At 36.5% G+C, this 22309-nt stretch overlaps 1 protein-coding gene across 1 annotated transcript in view; it reads right to left on the bottom strand.

Moving 5' to 3' along the window:
- Nucleotides 1–22309, bottom strand: part of LOC123545094 (uncharacterized) — a 70180-nt gene that overhangs the window by 2553 nt on the left and 45318 nt on the right. The window contains exons 17-26 of the mRNA XM_053538618.1: nt 21016–21125; nt 19898–19963; nt 19335–19417; nt 16228–16354; nt 13538–14247; nt 8834–11801; nt 4797–4900; nt 4025–4139; nt 2477–2883; nt 1051–1122 (exon numbers count right to left, since the gene is read on the bottom strand). Of these exons, the coding sequence (XP_053394593.1) occupies nt 1051–1122; nt 2477–2883; nt 4025–4139; nt 4797–4900; nt 8834–11801; nt 13538–14247; nt 16228–16354; nt 19335–19417; nt 19898–19963; nt 21016–21125 (4762 nt within the window). The remainder of the gene's footprint in view (nt 1–1050; nt 1123–2476; nt 2884–4024; nt 4140–4796; nt 4901–8833; nt 11802–13537; nt 14248–16227; nt 16355–19334; nt 19418–19897; nt 19964–21015; nt 21126–22309) is intronic.

The following is a 22309-nucleotide window of genomic DNA, read 5'->3' as shown; positions in this document are numbered from 1 at the left end:
GTCTTACACAGGAAGACAAGATCTTTATAGTCTTAAACATGCCAAACATAATTTTGTTATTTTATCATCATTGTGATATTACTACTTTCAACCTAGACTATTGCTATTCGTGGAGACCTACAGAATGACATATAACTTTTATCTAGATCTTGCCTAATAAAGCTGAAAATAGCAAAAACTACAGCTGTCACAGGAGTGATGAATTTTACCCCCACAATACGGACATTGACCTCTGACCTACTGACCTCAAAATCAATAGGGACCATCTGCTGGTCATGACTAACCATCCTATCAACTTTCATGATCCTAGGCCAAAGCGTTCTCAAGTTATCGTCCCGAAACCGTTCAGCTGTTCTGGGTCACTGTTACCTTGACCTTTGACCTACTGACCTCAAAGTTGATCCTGACCTGTATTTTATGGTGTTACACCTGTGTACTAAAATTTTCCTAAATCTGTCAGGACTTTTATTTCATGAGTAATTGTCCGGAAACCATGAAAACCAACAGACCGACCAACCAACTGACAAGCTCACTCCTATATACCCCTCAAACTTTGTTTTGTGGGGGTATAAAAATCTTGTTCCAGATGGTGGATAAAACTTTAAATGATGTGCATTCACCTATAAAGGACATTTCATATAATATCTATTATTTAAGTTAAAGAAAGCAGTACAATGGTGACAAACTATATTGAAACTAAGACATCATGCTATAACAACTTCAGATGCAAAAGTTCAGTATCTTTTGTACAAATAGTAATTTTAGTTACGTCCAATTTAACATCTGAAACAAAAATCCATGCAGAAACAACGTTCAAAAATAGCAACTTTCCTTTTTACATTTTATGGGTTTTCATCTGATTTCTTTTAAACATCATTCACCAAAACTTAAAGAAAATTTAGATATCATATGCATTATAATATTCTGAAAATTGGAAATTTTGAAGGAAAAACTTGACCAGATCTCCCTTATAACATAATGGCAAAGTACACAATATTCAATAATGTTAGTCTAGATTAAATAATCTATAAGTGATCAACTTAAACATACCAACATATGTATTGTTTCCACCTCTTGTTTCTTTTTCTCTTCCTTTTGTAGCCTCTGTTTCTCCAACTTGGCCTGAAATATCACACCATTTCAATTGTTTTTGTTTTTTTTAAAGTCTAATGCCTACTGACAGGAAAGTTCATATGGCAACTTTGCAGCTATACTTACTGAAGATAGCAGCTGCCCATACAAGTGTATTTTTGCTGGTATAAGCAGGCAGATGGGTAGAATCATTTACAGTTGGCAAGCAAAACGGAAGGCAAATATTAAAAGTGTGTAACCAGCAACATTGAAAACTTTACTATCAGTCTCCCTTCGCTTTATTTGGCAACTGCTGTACAGAACTACAGTGAATCACCACTCCATGGAGCATTAGTGACTTGAACGACCGAGCTACTCAAGTTTAAATCTGTATCGTCCTGGCCATTCTTCTGCTAAAAATAACCATGGTTAACTCAATCACCTGAGCCCTGTGCATTAACCTATTTCTTGTTGCTAATGATAACTCGAGCACATGTCAAGACTTTTCACAAATAGAAGGTAAGAACAAAATGGCTGATTCCAAAAGTTCGCATGCCATGAAAATCAGGTGAGATTTTTTCCAGTTAACTAAATTGTATGTTGATATATATTTGAGCTGATAATCCTTTTACATTCAGACATGAGACAGACAGTTAAGTATGAGATCCTTACCAAACTTTTTACATTCAGACAGACCTGGAGATAGATTCAAACAAACCTCTTTATAGAAGCATGCCACCTTTACAAACATTTAACATTCAGACAGACCTGGAGATAGCACGAGATCTTAAAAAACCTTTAACATTCAGGCAGACCTTGAGATAGATTCAGTCAGACCTTTACATGGAAGTATGACACCTTTACAAACCTTTAACATTCAGACATTGAGATAGAAAGATGAGATCCTTACAAATCTTCACATTCAGACAGACAAGGAGATTGAAATATAAGATCCTTACATACCTTTTACAGTCAGACAGACATGGAGATGGAAGCAAAAAATCCTTACAAACCTTTTAAATTTAGACAAACATTAAGACAGAAGCACATGACCCTTACAAACCATATTCATTTAGATAGACATGTAGATAAAAGCACAAAAGCTATACCAACCTTTCACAAGCAGACTGACAACGAGATAGAAGCACAAGATCCTTACAAACCTTTCATATTCAGACAAACATGAAGATAAAAGCCGGAGATCTTTACAAATGTTTTAGATTCAGAATGACATGGAGATGGATGCATGCGATTCTAACAAACCTTTTATATTTAGACATAAATTGAGCTGGAAGCAAGAAATTTTTACAGCATCTGTAATTGTAAAAATGATAAATCATTAATGGAAAAGCACAGCATCTTTAATATTAAGATATTTCAGTGAAACATGTGTGTATGTTTATACCTCTCTCCTGGCACTTTCTTCTGCAGTGTGATATTTGGAACATTTCGGGAATGTCCTATTATGTCCTTTCTCTCCACAGTTTCCACAAGTGACATTTGAATGTTTTATTACAACAGACTGTGACTGGCTACTCTGTGTCATGTGATCTCCACTGAAAGCCTGTGATTGGTTGATTTGATTTCCCACAGAAGGCTTTGATTGGCTAGGTTGATTCATATGATCATTATAAAATGAATGGTTTATATTAGGATTATATATGGCAGACTGACTTTCAGTTACAATATTATGATTATCTCTATTTAACATTGTCCTAGTTTCTTGTGGATTCACATCTGGTCTTGTATCTCTGTAAGGTGTCCTGTTTGTCCTTGGTACAGCAAAGTCCTGAGGCTCATCCACAATAATCACTGAAATAAAACACAGCTACATTATCTCTTAAATAAAAGCCACCTTTATTATCTCTGAAATAAAACCTACTTTCATTATATCTCAAATAAGCCTCACATTCATTATTGCTGGAATAAATTCAACCTGTGCTATCTCATCACCTCTGGAAATTCAATAAAGCAAACCTTAAAGTACAATTATTATACCAGTACTGTAACACAAGTTTCAGCAATGAAGAATAAAATGAATTTGCTTTAAATAATCAGCGTTATCCAAGTTTTACTGCACTTTGAGCAAGACCTGAATTCTGACCATTCCTATAACCCCCCACCACTTGTGGCGGGGGATTAATCAGAAATTATATTTACTAAAGGTAAAGGTAAAAGGTAAAGGTAAATTTTATTTATCATCGCTTTGTGAAACAATTCAACATAAGCTCTGTAGAGCTTTTGAGCGACCCTGTTTTAAGAACAGTTAAAACCAATTATACCTTACCCCCAGCAATTTGCTGGTACCAATTTATAGCTGGGTCGACTGAGGCAATCGTAATAAAGTGCCCTGCCCAAGGACACACAGCAATGGGAGTAGCCATTGATCATTACTAAATCTCTTGATCATTTCTTTAAGTTTTCGTTTTCTTTAACTTTAAAATATCACCAATTATTACCCTCACTTAATTATAAATGCTAAGATGAAATGTTATGAAAACCTCGAAATTTATAATTCAATTGTCTGTGTATGTCAACCTGATGTCCATCTTTGAACATAGAATATGAGGGAAGGTAACTGTAGCTGCAGACTGGGTCCCAGACTTTTGTGTGATAAAAAGGCAATACCGTATCCAGAGAATAATGCACAATGCAGAAAATAAATAAACAGACCATGTGACAACCAAGACTACTTACTGTACCTAAGAAATCAGCATGTTAATTAACTTAATTAAAGATGTAAACATAATTACCTACCTACTTATCTTAAATACAGACCAAAACAACTGATGTTTATTATACTGATTACATTTTGCTCTTGTAAAATATATGTCTGGCTTACTTTGTAATTTGCAAAATGTATTTGCTATAGGCATTGAATAATATTCTATGTAATAAATTGTACTGCTGTTGTAATTTACCTTAAATATCCAACAGAAACAAAACATTTTACCATCATTATTGTCAAAGTTCCTGCTATTGTCACTTTGTCTGGATGTAATACTGTTCAGTGGTCCACCATGTGCTTCCTGAAACCTTCTCATCTGAAGATCCCTGTATTCCTGCAACTGTTCAAATATATACACCAAAAATCATAATTACTGGTTTCCATAATCATCAGCATGCATTAAAATAAATGCAGAAATCAAATGACAATTTCTAAAGGCATTTATGAAAAATTTATAAGGTAAAGTTGTAGACTTGGCACTTAAAAGCCAGTAGAAAGGCAAGCCAAAAGAAAGGCATCTCAATTTTGCAGACTCAAGTGCAAACTTCACTACAAATATCTTATAGAACTGCCTGTGTAAAACAGGGGTTTCCCAAACCCAATGGACAGTGATGAATGGAAAACCAAGTACTAGTGAAGCTTTTTATAAACTCTAGCCTATCGGTTTGGGAAACACTACTTTAATCAGGCTACTAGATCCTTTTTCTTGCTTACTATTAATATTACTGCAATACTTCAAAGATGCTTTGAAATAAAAATCGCTCGTACACTATGGCATCATAATATGACATCAAATTATGGCTGCAACATGCACAGGTGTAACTTATCTTTGCCCTAAGGAAAAGGTAAATTGATCTCCTACCCAGTTAACCCAGGCTACCCAGTTAACCTTATCCTTTCTACTTATGTAGGCAAGAAATTTTCAGTCTAAACATTACTTGTGTGCCTTGGTATGATATCTTAACTATTATACAAAGTGTCTGACAGAATATAGTACCTGAGCAATGGCTTTCTCTTTGCTAGCCTTGTGCTGGGCAACCATTTGCTTGAAGCTTGGTTCTACTTGTCTGGAAACATTACTCTCGATTTTCCTCTCACCACCTGTATGAATTGTAGATAAAAACAAGCTGAATATAAAGCCAAAATTTTAAACAAGAGGGCCAAGATGGCCCTAGGTCGCTCACCTGAGAAATACACCATAACACACCATAACAGTGTAAACATGTTTGACCTAGTGATTTCATGGAAATAAATATTCTGACCAATTATCATTAAGAAGAGGGTCATGATGACCCTGGATCGCTCACCTGAGAAATATGAGCTACATGTTTCAAATGTCAAACTGATGATTTTTAGAAATTTTTTGGAAGATTTTCCGATGTACAATCAAGTAACCCCTGGGGCGGGGCCAATTTAACCCTGGGTCAAGATTTCAACAAAGTTTGTAGAAGTCTACTAGGCAATGTAACATATCAAATATCTAAGATCTAGGCCTTCTGGTTTATTTTTAGCAAAATTTATGAAGTTTTCCCTATGTACAATCAAGTAACCCCTGGGTCTGGGTCAATTTGACCGGGGGGGGGGTCAAGATTTGAACAAATTTTGTAGAGGTCCACTAGGCAATGCTACAAGTCAAATATCTAAGCTCTAGGCCTTCTGGTTTATTTTTAGAAAATTTTAAAGATTTTTCTATGTACAATCAAATGACCCCATGGGGCGGGGTCATTTTGACCCGGGGGTCATGATTTGAACAAATCTTGTAGAAGTCTACTAGGCAATGCTACATGTCAAATATCTAAGATCTAGGCCTTCTGGTTTATTTTTAGAAGATTTTTGAAGATTTTCCTATGTAAGATCAAGTGACCCCTGGGGTGGGGTCAATTTTGACCCCGGGGGTCATGATTTGAACAAATTTTGTAGAGGTCCACTAGGAAATGCTACATGTCAAATATCTAAGCTCTAGGCCTTCTGGTTTATTTTAAGAACATTTTTGAAGATTTTAATAGGTAAAATCAAGTGACACCTGGGGCGGGGTCATTTTGACTCCGGGGGTCATGATTTGAACAAATTTTGTAGAGTTCTAGGCCTTCTGGTTTATTTTTAGAAAATTTTTGAAGATTTTCCTATGTAAAATCAAGTGACCCCTAGGGCAGGGTCAATTTTGACCCCGGGGGTCATGATTTGAACAAATTTTGTAGAGGTCCACTAGGCAATGCTACATGTCAAATATCTAAGCTCTAGGCCTTCTGGTTTATTTTTAGAAAATTCTGAAGATTTTTCTATGTACAATCAAGTAACCCCATGGGGCGGGGTCAAATTGACCACGGGGGTCATGATTTGAATAAATTTTGTAGAGGTCCACCAGGCAATTCTACATGTCAAATATCTAAGCTCTAGGCCTTCTGGTTTATTTTAAGAAAATTTTTGAAGATTTTCCTATGTAAAATCAAGTGACCCCTGGGGCTGGGTCAATTTTGACCCTGGGGTCATGATTTGAATAAAATTTAGTAGCGGTCCACTAGGCAATGCTACATGTCAAATATCTAAGCTCTAGGGCTTCTGGTTTTTGAGAAGAAAATTTTTTAAGATTTTCCTATGTAAAATCAAGTGACCCCTGGGGCGGGGTCAATTTTGACCCCGGGGTCATGATTTGAACAAAATTGGTAGAGGTCCATTAGGCAATGCTTCACACCAAATATCTAAGCTCTAGGGCTTCTGGTTTTTGAGAAGAAGATGTTTAAAGTTTTTCCTTTCTGTTGCCATGGCAACTAGAGTTCTGCATGGAATTCAATTCTTTGAACAATTTTTGTAGAGCTTCACCCAAGGAACATTCCTGTGAAGTTGGATGAAATTGGCCTAGCGGTTTATGAGGAGATGTCGTTTAAAGTAAAAGTTTACGGACAACAGACGACGGATGACGGACAACGGACGCCGGACAGTGAGTGATCCTATTAGCTCACCCTGAGCTTTTGGCTCTGGTGAGCTAAAAATGGAGCAAAAATTTTAAGTATAAACAAGTATTTTCTTTGATTTGACCTAGTGACATAGTTTTTGACCCCAGATGACCCATATTCGAACTAGAACTAGATGTCACCAAGGCTATCATTCATACCAAATTTCATGAAGATTAATTGAAAAATACAGCCTCTATGGCATACACAAGGTTTTTCTTTGATTTGAACTAGTGACCTAGTTTTTGACCCCAGACTACCCATATTCGAACTTGATCTAGATTTCATCAAGGCAACCAATCTGATCAAATTTTATGAAAATCCAGAGTAAAATGCAGCCCCTTTGCATACACAAGATTTTTCCTTGATTTGACCTAGTGAACTAGTTTTTGAACCAAGATGACCGATATTCAAACTTGACCTAGATTTCATCAAGGCTATCATTCTGACTAAATTTCATGACGATCAGTTGAAAAATACAGCCTCTGTCGCATACACAAGGTTTTTCTTTGATTTAACCTACTTTTTGACCCTGGATGACCCATATTCCAATTCTATCTAGATTTCATCAAGGCAATCATTCTGACTTAATTTCATGAAGATCAAATGAAAAATACAGCCTCTATCGCATACACAAGGTTTTTGTTTGATTTGACCTAGTGACCTACTTTTTGACCTCAGATGACCCATTTTCTAACTTGACCTAGATTTCAACAAGGTTATCATTCTGACTGAATTTCATGCAGATCAATTGAAAAATACAGCCTCTAACACATACACAAGATTTTCCTTTGATTTGACCTAGTGACCTACTTTTTGACTCCAGATAACCCATGTTCGAAGATGACCTAAATTTCATCAAGGCATTCATTCTGACCAAAATTCATGAAGATTAATTGAAAAATACAACCTCTATCACAAACACAAGGTTTTTCTTTGATTTGACCTAGTGACCTAGTTTTTGATCCCAGATGACCCATTTTCGAATTCGGCCTAGATTTCATCAAGGTAATCATTCTGGCCAAAATTCATGAAGACTTATTGAAAAATATAGCCTCTATCGCATACACAAGGTTTTTCTTTGATTTGACCTAGTGACCTAGTTTTTGACCCCAGATGATCCATTTTCCAACTCGGCCTAGATTTCAACAAGGTAATCATTCTGACCAAAATTCATGAAGACTTATTGAAAAATACAGCCTCTATCGCATACACAAGGTTTTTCTTTGATTTGACCTAGTGTCCTAGTTTTTGATTCCAGATGACCCATTTTCGAATTCGGCCTAGATTTCATCAACGTAATCATTCTGACCAAAATTCATGAAGACTTACTGAAAAATACAGCCTCTATCGTATACACATGGTTTTTCTTTGATTTGACCTAGTGACCTAGTTTTTGACCCCAGATGACCAAATTTCAAACTCTGCCTAGATTTCATCAAGGTAATCATTCTGATCAAATTTCATAAAGATCTGTTGAAAAATACAGCCTCTATCGCATACACAAGGTTTTTTTTTTATTTGACCTAGTGACCTAGTTTTTTACCCCAGATGACCCATTTTCAGATTCGGCCTAGATTTCATCAAGGTTATCATTCTGAGAAAATTTCATAAAGATCAGTTGAAAAATACAGCCTCTATCGCATACACAAGTTAAATGTTGACAGACGACAGACGCACGCCGGACATCGAGCGATCACAAAAACTCACCTGAGCAATGAGCTAAAAACTGCTAAAATGTTTCCCTGGTTTCTTCACTTCCAAAAAACGTTTATACAGTTCTACAACAAAACATCCTGTGCAGTTGTATTCATGTACAATGCCTTTGTAAGATCAAAATGTAAAATTATCTATAAATGATCTGTAATCCTTATCACATTTTTTGTTGACAATAACATGTATCATCTGACAAAAATTTGAAACTTTATAGAATTAGTACAGAAGAAAAGTTTGTTATTAGGTAGATGTTTACCAGTCTTTTAAATCAGTTACAGGCACATTCATAATCTTTACTATTTACTTCAATAGTAATCATTTTAATGTATCCTTCAATTAAATATCAAATGTATAACAGACATAATACCTATCTCTTCTTCTGTCTTATAGTCTTGCATCTCCTGCATTCCTCTGGCCAATTTCTCATCTTCCACCAACATCTTTCTCCATCTTTCAATCTTCTCCAATTCTCTCCTTTGTAACTCTCTAACCAGTGCTTCAGGGTTACCACTGCTGGTAGCAAATTCTGTATCAACATTTGTTGCTTTATCAGGTATGAAACTGCTTGAGGTTTCCTGGTTTTGACCTCTACATGCTTGAGTAACATCGGCCTCTTTGGTTCTTTCACTATTATTCATTTGATTTTTCAGTTTTTGTTGATTATCCATTTGCTCTCCTGGATGACTTGGTGGAGGTTCTTTGTTCAATGTCTCATGCAATTGTCGGGCAATATAAGCATCATCTATTAATGCTTGTTCCTCCTCTTGTTGTTTTGCCTCTCTATCAAGTTCTTCCTGAACTTGTCTAGCAAATATTTCATCTGCTGTTAATTCACTTCCCTCCTGATCACTGCCAACTTCAGTCTTTACTAAAATTTCACTATTTAACTCATTTAACTCTTTTTCTTTTCTTTTTTGTTCATATAAACTTTCACTTTCTTCTTTCAATTGTCTATATCGAATTTTTCTTGGTCTCCTTATCAAAGGAAGTAAATCCAAATCATTTCTTTCTTGAGAATTTTCCTCTAAATCACTACAGTCATTATCCCCAGATTCACTTTCACTGTCCATTTTCATGTCTTGTGAGTCTGGTTGATAGTCAATGTCATTATCATCATCAAAGTCCAGATAATCATCTTCAGGATTTTGATCTGCTTCAAACATCTCTTTATCATTTTCAGGTTCTACTCTTCCACTGGTTACACTAAATTGGTCCATTGTTTTGTCTTTCTTAGAATCTACATGATTTTCTCTGTATGCAGTCTCATTGAATTTGACATTATTCTTCACCTCTTTCATGTTTTTTCCCAGTTTGGATTCACCACTGTCAAACAGAGCATCATCTTTCTTTCTTTTTTCAAATTTATTTTCAGTGTCAGCATTTTCTTCAAACTCATTATGAAAGTTTTTCTTGGAAAGATTTTCATTATCTCCACAACCATCATCACCATCACCATCATCATCAGCTGCATCCAAGTCCCTAAATATATCATCTTCGCTTCCACTTTCTGAATCACTGCTATCATAAAATAAACTTGCCTTTATATTAAATTTCTTATTTTTACCTACAGATTCTTTCAATTTTTCATAAGAGCTCTCCAAATCATCTGTTTCATTTTCCATTTTTCTAGCACAGTTACCATATACTGTTAAATCATTCTGAAGACAAGATGCATCAGTTTTTGAGACTTTGTATTTTGACTGCCCATCTGGCAATGCTTCATCATACAAATTTCTTGCTGGTTTACACAAAGTTATATTTTTCTGACTTAGATTTTCTGGCGTTTTAGAAAAGAATGACTGTGAGAGGGAACCATTACCTGAAAAACTAGTTCTCCCTGGTGATGGAGGAATATAGTCACTGTCCTCCATATCACCTTCATCTTCAGTAGTGTTATTATCACCAGCACAATAATGACTTATGTCTATTTTTGGAGACAGACCAGTTTTAGCCTTACTTAAAGGTGTTCCCAGCTCAATGCAAGTCCCAGCAGTAGTACAACGGTGTGTGGGATCATTTATATCAATGTGATATGTTCTTGCACTTTCTTCCAACTTCGAACTATTATCTGAAATGTCCTTTTGTAAAGAAGCATCAACAGAGCTGATCAAGTCACCACTACAATTTTCATAATCATCTCCTTCTTGAGAATTTTGTGAGTTTATTTCAATCACCTCAACATTGTCAGTATTATCACCAACACATTCTTCTGAAGGATTAGCCACACTCTTCTTCAGTGGACTATGCTCAACCTTACTTCTTTCAATTGCAATATTAATCATTTCGTCCTCATCTAGAAACATTTTCCCTACTTTAACTTTCTTTACTGGACTATGTTCAACTTTACTTCTCTCTATTGCAACTTTCAGATTTTTATTTTCGTCATAAACTGATATTCCACAATTACCATGAATACCTCTGCCTTCCCTTTCAATGCTTCTAACTGGTTCATTATCACTTTCCAGTTTAGTTTTCTTAAATGGGCTAATCCCTTTGTTAGATTCTTCAACCTCTTTCCTAAAATGGAGAGACTTACCAAAACTTTCATAAATTCTACTTCTAACACTAGCTTTCATATTTGAATTTTCATTTTCTTCTGCTATCTGAGAAATGCTTAACTCCATCGCTAATTTCAACTGTTCTTCCTCAGATAAATTCTCATGAATATCTACTCTAAATTTTCTATCAGCACATTTTTCAGATTCATCATTCTTTCTCTTACAAGGGATTCTATTCACTTTATCAGGTCTATCTATTTGAGGATCATTTATATTATTTTTGAGTGTTTCTTTTCTACTCATTTCCAAAGCTAATTTCACTTGATCCTCTTCTGTACCAGGTATCAAAATCACATCTTCCTTATCAACATCTGAAGGCATTTCATTTTCTTTATTTCTATGTAATCTATTACCTTCTTTTCTACTCATTTCAAGAGCAAGTTTAAACATTTTGTCATCATCATTTTTCTCAATGTCTACTTCAATCTTGTTTGATGCTGGTATGTCAATTTTCTTTTGTAATTGTCCTGTTTCAACTTTACTAATCTGTAAGACATGATTTAACTGCTCTTCTTCAGACAAATTTACAACACTGCTCTTTTCATGTAGATCTAAACTTGCCTTTCCTGGTATGGAACTTACTTCTTCTTTCTCTATCGGAGGTTTATGAGATGTTTTACTCATTTCTAATGCTAACTTGAGTTGTTCATCATCAGTCAATTCATTTCCAGCATTGGTCTTATTTCTGGAATTCTGTTTACTTATTTCTACTGCCAATTTCAACATTTCGTCTTCATTTGACACTGTACTGGCTTCTGCAGCACTCTTTGCCAAAATCTGCAAACAAGTTTCATAATTAAAATGTATTAAAATATTTCATTTGTGGCTTGTTATAACATCAATGTCGATATGACATATGCTACATTTCAAGCAATTTATGAACAGGTTCACCTCTATGATTAAATCAATAGCCATTTCTATCTCTAATTTATTCCCTAAAAAAATGATAGAGCTGCTCGGTTTTTTTTTTAATCAATAGCTTATATTAATCTAAACAGCAGAATAAGTTTAACAAGAGGGTCATGATGACCCTGGATCGCTCACCAGAGTAATATGAGCTACATGTTTCAAATGTCAAACTGATGATTTTTAGAATTTTTTTGGAAGATTTTCCGATGTACAATCAAGTAACGCCTGGGGCGGGGCCAATTTTACCCCGGGGTCATGATTTGAATAAAGTTTGTAGAAGTCTATTAGGAAATGTTACATATCAAATATCTAAGATCTAGGCCTTCTGGTTTATTTTTAGCAAATTTATGAAGATTTCCCTATGTAAAATCAAGTAACCCTGGGGCTGGGTCAATTTGACCCTGTGGGGTCAAGATTTGAACAATTTTTGTAGAGGTCCACTAGGCAATGCTACATGTCAAATATCTAAGCTCTAGGCCTTCTGGTTTATTTTTAGAAAATTTTGAAGATTTTTCTATGTACAATTAAGTAACCCCGTGGGGTGGGGTCAATCTGACCCTGGGGGTCATGATTTGAAATTTTTTTGTAGAAGTCTACTAGGCAATGCTACATGTCAAATATCTAAGATCTAGGCCTTCTGGTTTATTTTTAGAAAATTTTTGAAGATTTTCCTATGTAAAATCAAGTGACCCCTGGTGCGGGGTCAATTTTGACCCCGGGGGTCATGATTTGAACAAATTTTGTAGAGGTCCACTAGGCAATGCTACATTTGAAATATCTAAGCTCTAGGCCTTCTGGTTTATTTTTAGAAAATTTTTGAAGATTTTCCTATGTAAAATCAAGTGACCCCTGAGGCGGGGTCAATTTTGACCCTGGGGTCATGATTTGAACAACTTTAGTAGAGGTCCACTAGGCAATGCTACATTTGAAATATCTAAGCTCTAGGCCTTCTGGTTTTTGAGAAGAAGATTTTTTAAGATTTTCCTATGTAAAATCAAATGACCCCTTGTGCAGGGTCAATTTTGATCCCGGGGTCATGATTTGAACAAATTTGGTAGAGGTCCACTAGCCAATGCTTCACACCAAATATCTAAGCTCTAGGGCTTCTGGTTTTTGAGAAGAAGATTTTTAAATTTTTCCTTTCTGTTGCCATGGCAACCAGAGTTCTGCATGGAATTCAATTCTTTGAATAATATTTGTAGAGCTTCACCCAAGGAACATTCCTGTGAAGTTTGGATGAAATTGGCCTAGCGGTTTATGAGGAGATGTCGTTTAAAGTAAAAGTTTACGGACGCCGGACGGTGACTGATCAGAATAGCCGACCCTGAGCCTTTGGCTCTGGTGAGCTAAAAAATATCACTGGACCATTCACTATTCACTTCTGCATCTTCTTTAAAAATGACAATTACAAACTAGTATTATACTATCTCATGACATTTTCTGACCTCAACAGATGTGTCAAATACTGCACTAAACAAACATATCAAAAATGTTGTTAACTGTGATATAACAGGGTATATACAAATGTATATATTACACAGCCTATCCTAGTTTTAATTTATGTTTCCTTACATTTACTGCTACTTATAATGTTAACAACATACCTCCCCAATAATGTCTTCTTCATTTTGTGAGTTCACAAAGTCTGTATGATGAAGAGATTGGTCTATATCATGCATGTCTCCCTCAGGCTCATCATCATCTGAACTGCTCTTCCTTCTTCCTCCCTGTGGATTATTTGTGCTGTTCCACATACCTCCCACCAACCTTGGCTCAGCTCTACCAAGGCCAGCAGGGCTACTTATTCTGGTGTTTTGTACAGCTTTTATGCTTTTATCTTGAGCATTTATGCTTTTATCTTGTGTATGTTTAGGTGATTCGTGTTTTTCAGCAGACCTTGTTCCGAGGCAGTACCCTTGACCAGAAAATGGTTGTATCACTGGTTTCTCTGGTGATGGTTGCACTGTTTGGCCACCAAGATCACTGTTCGACAGACGTCTGCCTCTTTTTATCACATGACCTGCAGTAGAATGTTCCTCTTCCTTACTTTCCTCATTACGATGAAAGGGTGAAGTAATATTCACTTGTGAATATATGGAATGAATGTCTGCTCTTCTATGGACATGAGGCGTGTTAAGATTGTCAAAATCATTGTCCTGATTACTCACATGTGGTCCTGAAAGGTGTCTTACTCTAGGAAGGAGACCATGATCAAACTGGGGAGGTTCATTTGTTACATGTCCCTGACCTACAGCAGAAGTGATTGTGGCAGTCTTTGATGATTTCTTTGGATTTGTAGATCTTCTGTGTGTTGCTAAGTAAAATAACAATAATATATATAAAAATACTAAAACATCTTGGTGTAAGTAAGTCCTGTCTGTAACACTTGTCATATTTACTTTATTACAACATAAGCATAAATGTTCATTTTTGTTAGTTTCAAATTTTTTGGACATCAGTACATTGTTATTTCTTGAACAAATCTGAAATTTAAGTAATAACCAAAGACCAGACAAATGCATATGATTTCATTTCAGTGATCTTCCCACCACTTCTATATAGAAAATTGTATGATAATATGACTGCACTAAACCAGCTAATCATCACTTTTATGCGTATATACAAAACTTTCATATATTTTAAACTGTCCTCACTTCAAATATAAACTAGAAAATGCTTTTGTAAAAAAGCGCATGTCTCCCCCAATGCAAAGTCCTATAGGCAAGAAGTCAATAGGGGTCAGGAGCGAAAGTCAAAGAGACACTGATGGTTGGCTGCAATAGGGATCATCTACTTGGCATGTCCAGTCATCCCGCTAAATTTCAACACTCGTGGCCTAGTGGTTCTCAAGTCACTGTTCAGGCTCCTGTGACCCTGACCTTTGATCAAGTGACCTCAAAATAAATAGGGGTCATGTACTCTGCATGTCCAATCATCCTATTAAGTTTCAACATTGTAGGTCAAGTGGTTCTTAAGTTATTTCCAAAAAATGATTTTACATGAACAGGCCACTGTGACCTTGACCTTTAATAGACTGACCCCAAAATCAATAGGGGTCATCTACTCTGCATGATCAATCATCCTATGAAGTTTCAACATTCTGGGTCAAGTGGTTCTCAAGTTATTGATCGGAACTGGTTATCAATGTTCAGGCCCCTGTGACCTTGACCTTTAACGGAGTGACCCCAAAAACAATAAGGGTCATTTACTCTGCATGAACAATCATCCTATGAAGTTTCAACATTCTGGGTCGAGAGGTTCTCAAGTTATTGATTGGAAATGGTTTTCCATGTTCAGGCCCCTGTGGCCTTGACCTTTAACAGAGTGACCCTAAAATCGTTAGGGTTCATCAACTCTGCATGACCAATTATCCTACGAAGTTTCATCATTCTGGGTCAAGTGGTTCTCAAGTTACTGACCGGAAATGGTTTTCAATGTGCGGGCCCCTGTGACCTTGACCTTTCACAGAGTGACCCCAAAATCGTTAGGGGTCATCTACTCTTTATGACCAATCATCCTATTAAGTTTCAACATTCTGGGTCAAGTCGTTCTCAAGTTACTGACCGGAAATGGTTTTCAATGTTCAGGCCCCTGTGACCTTGACCTTTAATGGAGTGACCCCAAAATCGATACGGGTCATCTACTTTGCATGTACAATCATCCTATGAAGTTTCAACATTCTGGGTCAACTGGTTCTCTAGTTATTGATCAGAAATGGTTTTCAATGTTCAGGCCCCTGTGACCTTGACCTTTGACGGAGTGATCCCATAATCAATAAGGGTCATCTACTCTTTATGACCAATCATCCTATCAAGTTTCAACATTCTGGGTCAGGTGGTTCTCTAGTTATTGATTGGAAATGGTTTTCAATGTTCCCTGTGACCTTGACCTTTGACGGAGTGACCCCAAAATCAATAGGGGTCATCTACTCTTCATGACCAATCATCCTATGAAGTTTCAACATTCTGGGTCAAGTGGTTCTCTAGTTATTGATGGGAAATGGTTTTCAATGTTCAGGCCCCTGTGACCTTGACCTTTGACAGAGTGACCCCAAAAACAATAGGGGTCGTCTACTCCAGCAGCCCTACAACCCTATGAAGTTTGAAGGTTCTAGGTCAAATGGTTCTCCAGTTATTGCTCGGAAATGAAGTGTGACGTACGGACGGACGGACGGACGGAAGGACGGACGGACAGACGGACGGACGGACAGGGCAAAAACAATATGTCTCCTGGGGGAGACATAATAAACATGTCATTACCAGGCATAAACTTACAAAACCTATAATATACATACATTTAGGTACAGGTGCTCTATATTCTTCTGGGGTTGTTACAGCTACTGGTGTAGATGTAAATATTCTATGTATCTTCTCTGTGTCCTGGCTTGTCTCTGTCCTCACTACATATACACCTGTCATTACCTGGTAACAGAGTAGTGGTGATGACATTCATGAGAATGGTGTATTTTTAAGTGATGACAAAGGAATTCTGTTTCATTTGAGTTATAAGTCACACTGCGGCAACAGAGGCTCCCAAAGAGGAACACAGACAAATATAAAAGATTCCACTGCCATTACTTATGACCTTACATTCCTTAACCAAAAGATAATAGGTAAGGGTAGATTTCTCAGAAGCACAGAGCACCACAAACACAGCCTCAGAGCCACACATTTGCAAGGTAGGCCCACAACAAAAAGAAGCTGTAACAGAAAAATATTACAGACGGGTTGCTTCAAAACTCCAACAAGTACATTTTAATTTTATGCAAAATATAGAGGGGGAGGAAGGGGTAAGGGGTAAACAGTGGGTGGAAGGGGGTTGAAGGGGAAAGTAGAACAAGGATGAATATACAAAGGGAATGCTACTTTCCTTAATCACAGTAATCAGGGTTGCCAGCACTCTGAGTGAATAAAATTCCCTGACTTTTCCCTGACTTTTCCCTGACCAATTCATGTTTTTCACTGACCAAAACCGCCAAACATTTAAATGGCCTCCTGACCTCCCCTATAGCCGTCCAATCCTCCCATTATTTTTTTTCCAAATGTTTTGTATTTATTTTCCAATATATTAAACATAAACATCAAACACAATGATAATAAACATGTTTTTCTTTCTTGTATGACTGTTTGGTGGTCAAGTCAATGAAACATAATTGTGACTATTGGTCAGTGAAACCTAATTATTAAGAGATACATATCAAAAGCATCTTTGCAAGACATGTAACTATCAAAAATCTAACATCTTTTAAGGTACACTTTCCTCATAGTAAAAACAATAAAGTATGGTTAATAAAAAGACCATTGGAACCCTGCTAGTATTAGCAAAATATCATTCTCAACAATCCAAGATCTGTTATTATACAGTTTCCTAGAGGCAAAAACAATAAAACACCATGACTAATAGCAAGACCATTGGAATTATATTGACAAAGCATCACTCTCAAAATCCAAGATCTCTTAATATACAGTGTCCTAGTCACTGTGGCAAAAACAATAAAGCATCATGACTAATACTGTAGTAGCAAGACTATTGGAATCCTATTGGCAAAACATCTCTCTCAAAACCCAAGATCTCTCAATAGTTTCCTAGTGGCATAACAATAAAGCATTGATAATAACAAGGTTAGTTGGTTAGTTTTCATGCTAGTAGGGAAGTGCCTGAAATAGTAACTTGTTTATAATACATGCCATCAACAATGTACTTAGATGTGTATGTTATGATATTATTTAACAAACAGAAAACACCTGGAGTACCTACAACAAAAAAAAGTGTATTAGAATAATGTTAGTTGTAGGCTCTCTTCATGTGTCACTTTCCTACAAAATAACAAAAAAATGTTAGTTAGCTCTGGAGGCAAGGGTTGCAAAGCCTTTCAGTCTTCAAGCAAAATCAGTGTTTAAAGAAAAATTGGGGTTTTAAACAAATTAAATGCATAATACAGTATTACATCATTAAACTTTGTTTTTAATTACTTAAATTTAATGCTTGAAGACTGCCAATGCCACAAAAGTTTAAAATGATTAACTTCTTCGAGCTTTGAAATCATTTTTCCCTGACTTTTCCCTGACTTTCCAGGATTTTCATTTTTCACTGACCAAATTTTAAAATTCCCTGACAATTCCCTGACCTTGAAAAAGAAACCAATTTCCCTGACTTTTCAAGACTGCTGGCAACCCTGGTTACACTACAACGTAAACCACAGTAGTGCAAACATTCATGTACCAAAGGCAAACACTCACACACCCACACACAACTAACTAACATAGATAAACAGACAAGTAAGATATAACAACACTGTAGGGCACTGCCCAAGACACACAGACACACATGCACACAAACGCACACATATAAGCAGGAAAAAACAACAATCGGGCACTGCCTTAGGATTCCGGAGAACATTGTAATGGTCAAATATTCCAACTATACAATCTATCATCTCCCATACTGTGTAAGTTTGCTTTGTTGCTGGGTTTTGAATCAGAACAACACAATTTCAAATCATATGAGAACCAGCAACCTCACAAAATAGTCAGCTGAATCGCTTCCTTACATGACAAGAGTTTTACAACCATTCACAAGATGTTGAGGAAGTCAGCAACCTTAACCATTCAGCTAATGGGCCCCCATGCTATAAAACAGAACAGAAAGCCATTGGTTTGTAAAAAATCCTAGATGTAAACTCGAAATTTACTTTGTTTCTACAAACTTCGCATTCTGTAAGTCTGTGTAAAGCATTCTACAAAATAATCTGAATCTATAGTTAAGATCAAGCGTTTTAAATCAACATACAAGGTAAATGTACACTTCAGCATTTACATTTTGAGGATGCCAGACCTGTTTTCTGGGCATCATGCCATCTCGATTTTCCTACATCAGGACTTAACATCATCAACTGGTATGATCTGCTTTATCTATGATTCCAATAGTGCAAATGTCACAATACCTGCAGCATTATTAACAATTTCTTCTCACTAATGAAAACCACATGAGACAAGAGGGCTATGATGGCCCTATATCGTTCACCTGAGTACCATTGCTCTTAATGATAAGATCAAGTTTTGACATAGATCAAATAGGCATACACTTTAAGTTTGATTAAAGTTGATTGCAAAATGTTGTCTCTAGCGTGTTCACAAGCAAAAAATAGCAAATTCTGGCCCTTTAAGGGGCCATAACTCTGGAACCTGTAAAGGGATCTGGCCAGTTTTCGAAAGGAACCGAGATATTATGCCCATACAAGTCGAGTGCAAGTTTGATTAAAATCAAATACAAAATGTGGTCTCTATCATGTTCAGAAGGAAATTGTGGACGGATGGACAACAGAAGGATGGACGACAGATGAAGGGCGATTACAAAAGCTCACCTTGTCACTATGTGACAGGTGAGCTAAATATAACTAACCTGCATATAAAGCTGCCAATACGAGGCTATGTCATAATGTAACATGTTATGGACAACTGGTCCTATCTTCTCTTGTACAATATCTGCAAGAAATACATCTATGTAGTCAGAAATTTTAGACACAAATGCCAACCTTTAAGGTCTGGTGTAATCTGTAGTTCAAAGAACTGTCATGAATGTAACTATTCCTCAAACTGTCCTACATTCTTTATTGAAGGTAAAGGAATTGGCTTACCAAGTTATCTAAGAACGCAGAACACAAGACAATAAATCCAAAAGGCTGCAAGTTATTACTTGCAGGTCCTAATTTGATACCTGGATGAGAAAATATCTTTTTTGATTTGATAAAACAATACATCTGGTGTAATTTGTCCTCTGTGTTTGATACATGTGAAGAAGTTGTCAGTTACATGCACCAAAGTGAAGATAGGTGACATGTAGTGTGACATTAACAGTGTTGAAACTGGTTTTCAAATAATTAAGAATAAAATATGTATGAAGATAACATTTAACAAATAAACCAAGGAAACACAGACCTAAAGTTACTGAGAGCAATAGCTTACCTCTAGCCTGATCAGGGTTGGCATGCACAGCTTCACAGCATTTGTTCAGTGCTGACTGTCTTCTCTGAAGATAATGAAAGTTCATTACAATAAACCAAGTAGCAATGTTATTGTAAACAGCACACACTAAAATTTGGTATATAGAAATTATCTTAAACATGTGGGGTGTGTTTGCTCCATGTTGCTCATTTCAACAACTTGACACAGTTACACAGATCAAACGGGTTAAGGCAAAGCTGCTTACTAGAAACCAAGTCAAGCAAAATTTTCAAGTCATTAAACAGCACTTTTCTTCTATTCCTCTTTAAGCACTTTAACTTATCACCTGGTGCAAAGAAAACTCACACCTTGTTTGGAGACATATTGTCAAACAGTTTAAGAGATGGTATCTAGTCAGAAATGTTGATGCCAGATAATGATGATGACAGTGCACCAAAGTATTTTAATAGTTAAATACGAGCAATGTATTACTTTCCCTTAATTTTGTGAATGCTGCAAAAATAGCTATTTTCCACAGACTTGAATATGTGAATTTACTTGTTTGCTATGTTTTAGTTTCTTAGATTGATCAAACCAGAAAATCAATGAAAAAACTAGAGATGCTTTTGAGAAAAGCGCATGTCTCCTACAACTGCCCCTATGAAAAATGTCTAGTTTCTCTAGATGGCTTAGATGAATGGACCCAGTTAGATGGCTTAGACTAGTAGACTCAATCAGTAATTCAACGGCCATAATTCAAAAGTGCCTGGGCGGATTTGGCTAGTTATCGAATCTGGCCGAGGTCTTATGGTCAAACACATTTTGTTCAAGTTTGGTGAAGATCAGATGAGAAATATTCGACTTAGAGTGCGGACAAGCTTTGTTACAGACAGACAGACACACAGACTGGAGTAAATCAATATGTCTCCCACACCACTGTGTTGTGGGAGACATAATTAGCTCCCAAACCCCTTACCCAGAACCCCCTCTACAAGGAATAATGATGTTACAGTATTGTGCTAAATGGTAGATTGTTGACACTATACCGATATATGAAGCCTACATTAAGGCTTATCAGGTTGACATTTAAGAAAGGGGGTGAATTTTGTTTTGAGTTATGCGTATGTCTACACTTAACTTGTTATACTGTTCAAGATCCTGTATGACCAGCAGGTGCTTGCTGTTTCTGTTTGCTGCACCCAGATCTTCTCTTACAGTAGTGATCATTGCCCTCTCCCTCTGACTGTCTCTGAAATAACCATATAGTGTATTAAACAAGAGCTGTCACAGGAGACAGCAAACTCGACTATTTTGATGCTGGATAGTGAAACTGGGCACATCTGAGGAAGCTGGAGTGTTTAATGACTCCAATAAGAATGAAGATATTGGACAACAGCTTAAGTCTGTGTCAAAAGTATTAAGTAATAAGAGAGATAAAGAACATTAAATAAGTATAATTCTAAGCTTTTTTGTTGTTGTTGTTTTTTTTTGTTTTTTTTTTTGGGGGGGGGGGGGGGGGGTGAGGGGGGGGGGGAGAGGTTGGAAGGGGTAGGGGGTGTGACCAAGACTGTGGGGGCGACCAGGTGTGGGTACACAACTTCACATGTTTACAATAAATGTTCATGGAATACAATGAAAGTTTAATGATTCAGAAATTCTACCGATTGGTTTAGTTGGTTATGTACAAATATGTGGATTTTTAAACAATTAAAGGGCAACTGAAGTTACTAAAGAGATCCTGACGAAATTGTGTGTGCACCACCACATTATAGTTACCTAAATTTAATTTAAATTTCATAGTTCTAGGTCAAATTTATCACAAGTTATGAAGCAGAAATTGCCATATTTATAGTACCCTATATTGTTAACACCAGAAATTTCTAAGTGCCAAAACTCTGGTGTTACTTGGGCAATCTGAATGAAACTTGACAGGCCGCATAACCTCATAGTGGTGAACATGTATAAGAAGCTTTATTTAAATATTCCCAACCACTTCCTAGATATGGCTCCGGACAGACGGATGGATGGACAATGCCAAAACTATATCCCTCCGCCTTCGGCAGGGGATAATAACTAGGATAAACTGAAAGTGCATCAAAACTTTAACCTGAAATTCTAAGTAAAAAATTACAAAATAAGCTAATTAAAGTAAAATAAAAGGGAAGGAATCCAAAAAACAAGTTATTGTCAGTAAACAAAAAAGGGATCTGCCAAATAAGAACAAGAGCACCACAATGCAGAGCAGTATACACATGAAACAAAGTCATATGACCTTTGACCCGTAAGTGTGACTTTGACCTTGAAGCGAGAAATCCGAAACATGCACTGTGCACCTTGTCTTGATGTGGTGAACATTTGTGCCAAATGTCTTTGAAATCTTTCAAGCATTCCAAGAGTTACAGAGTGGACACGAAACAAAGTCATATGTCCTTT

This window comes from Mercenaria mercenaria, chromosome 1, assembly GCF_021730395.1.
Source record: "Mercenaria mercenaria strain notata chromosome 1, MADL_Memer_1, whole genome shotgun sequence".
Classification (NCBI taxonomy): Eukaryota; Metazoa; Mollusca; class Bivalvia; order Venerida; family Veneridae; genus Mercenaria; species Mercenaria mercenaria.
Note: the sequence above shows the minus strand (reverse complement) of the source record. Positions and strands in the feature narration are given on the sequence as shown.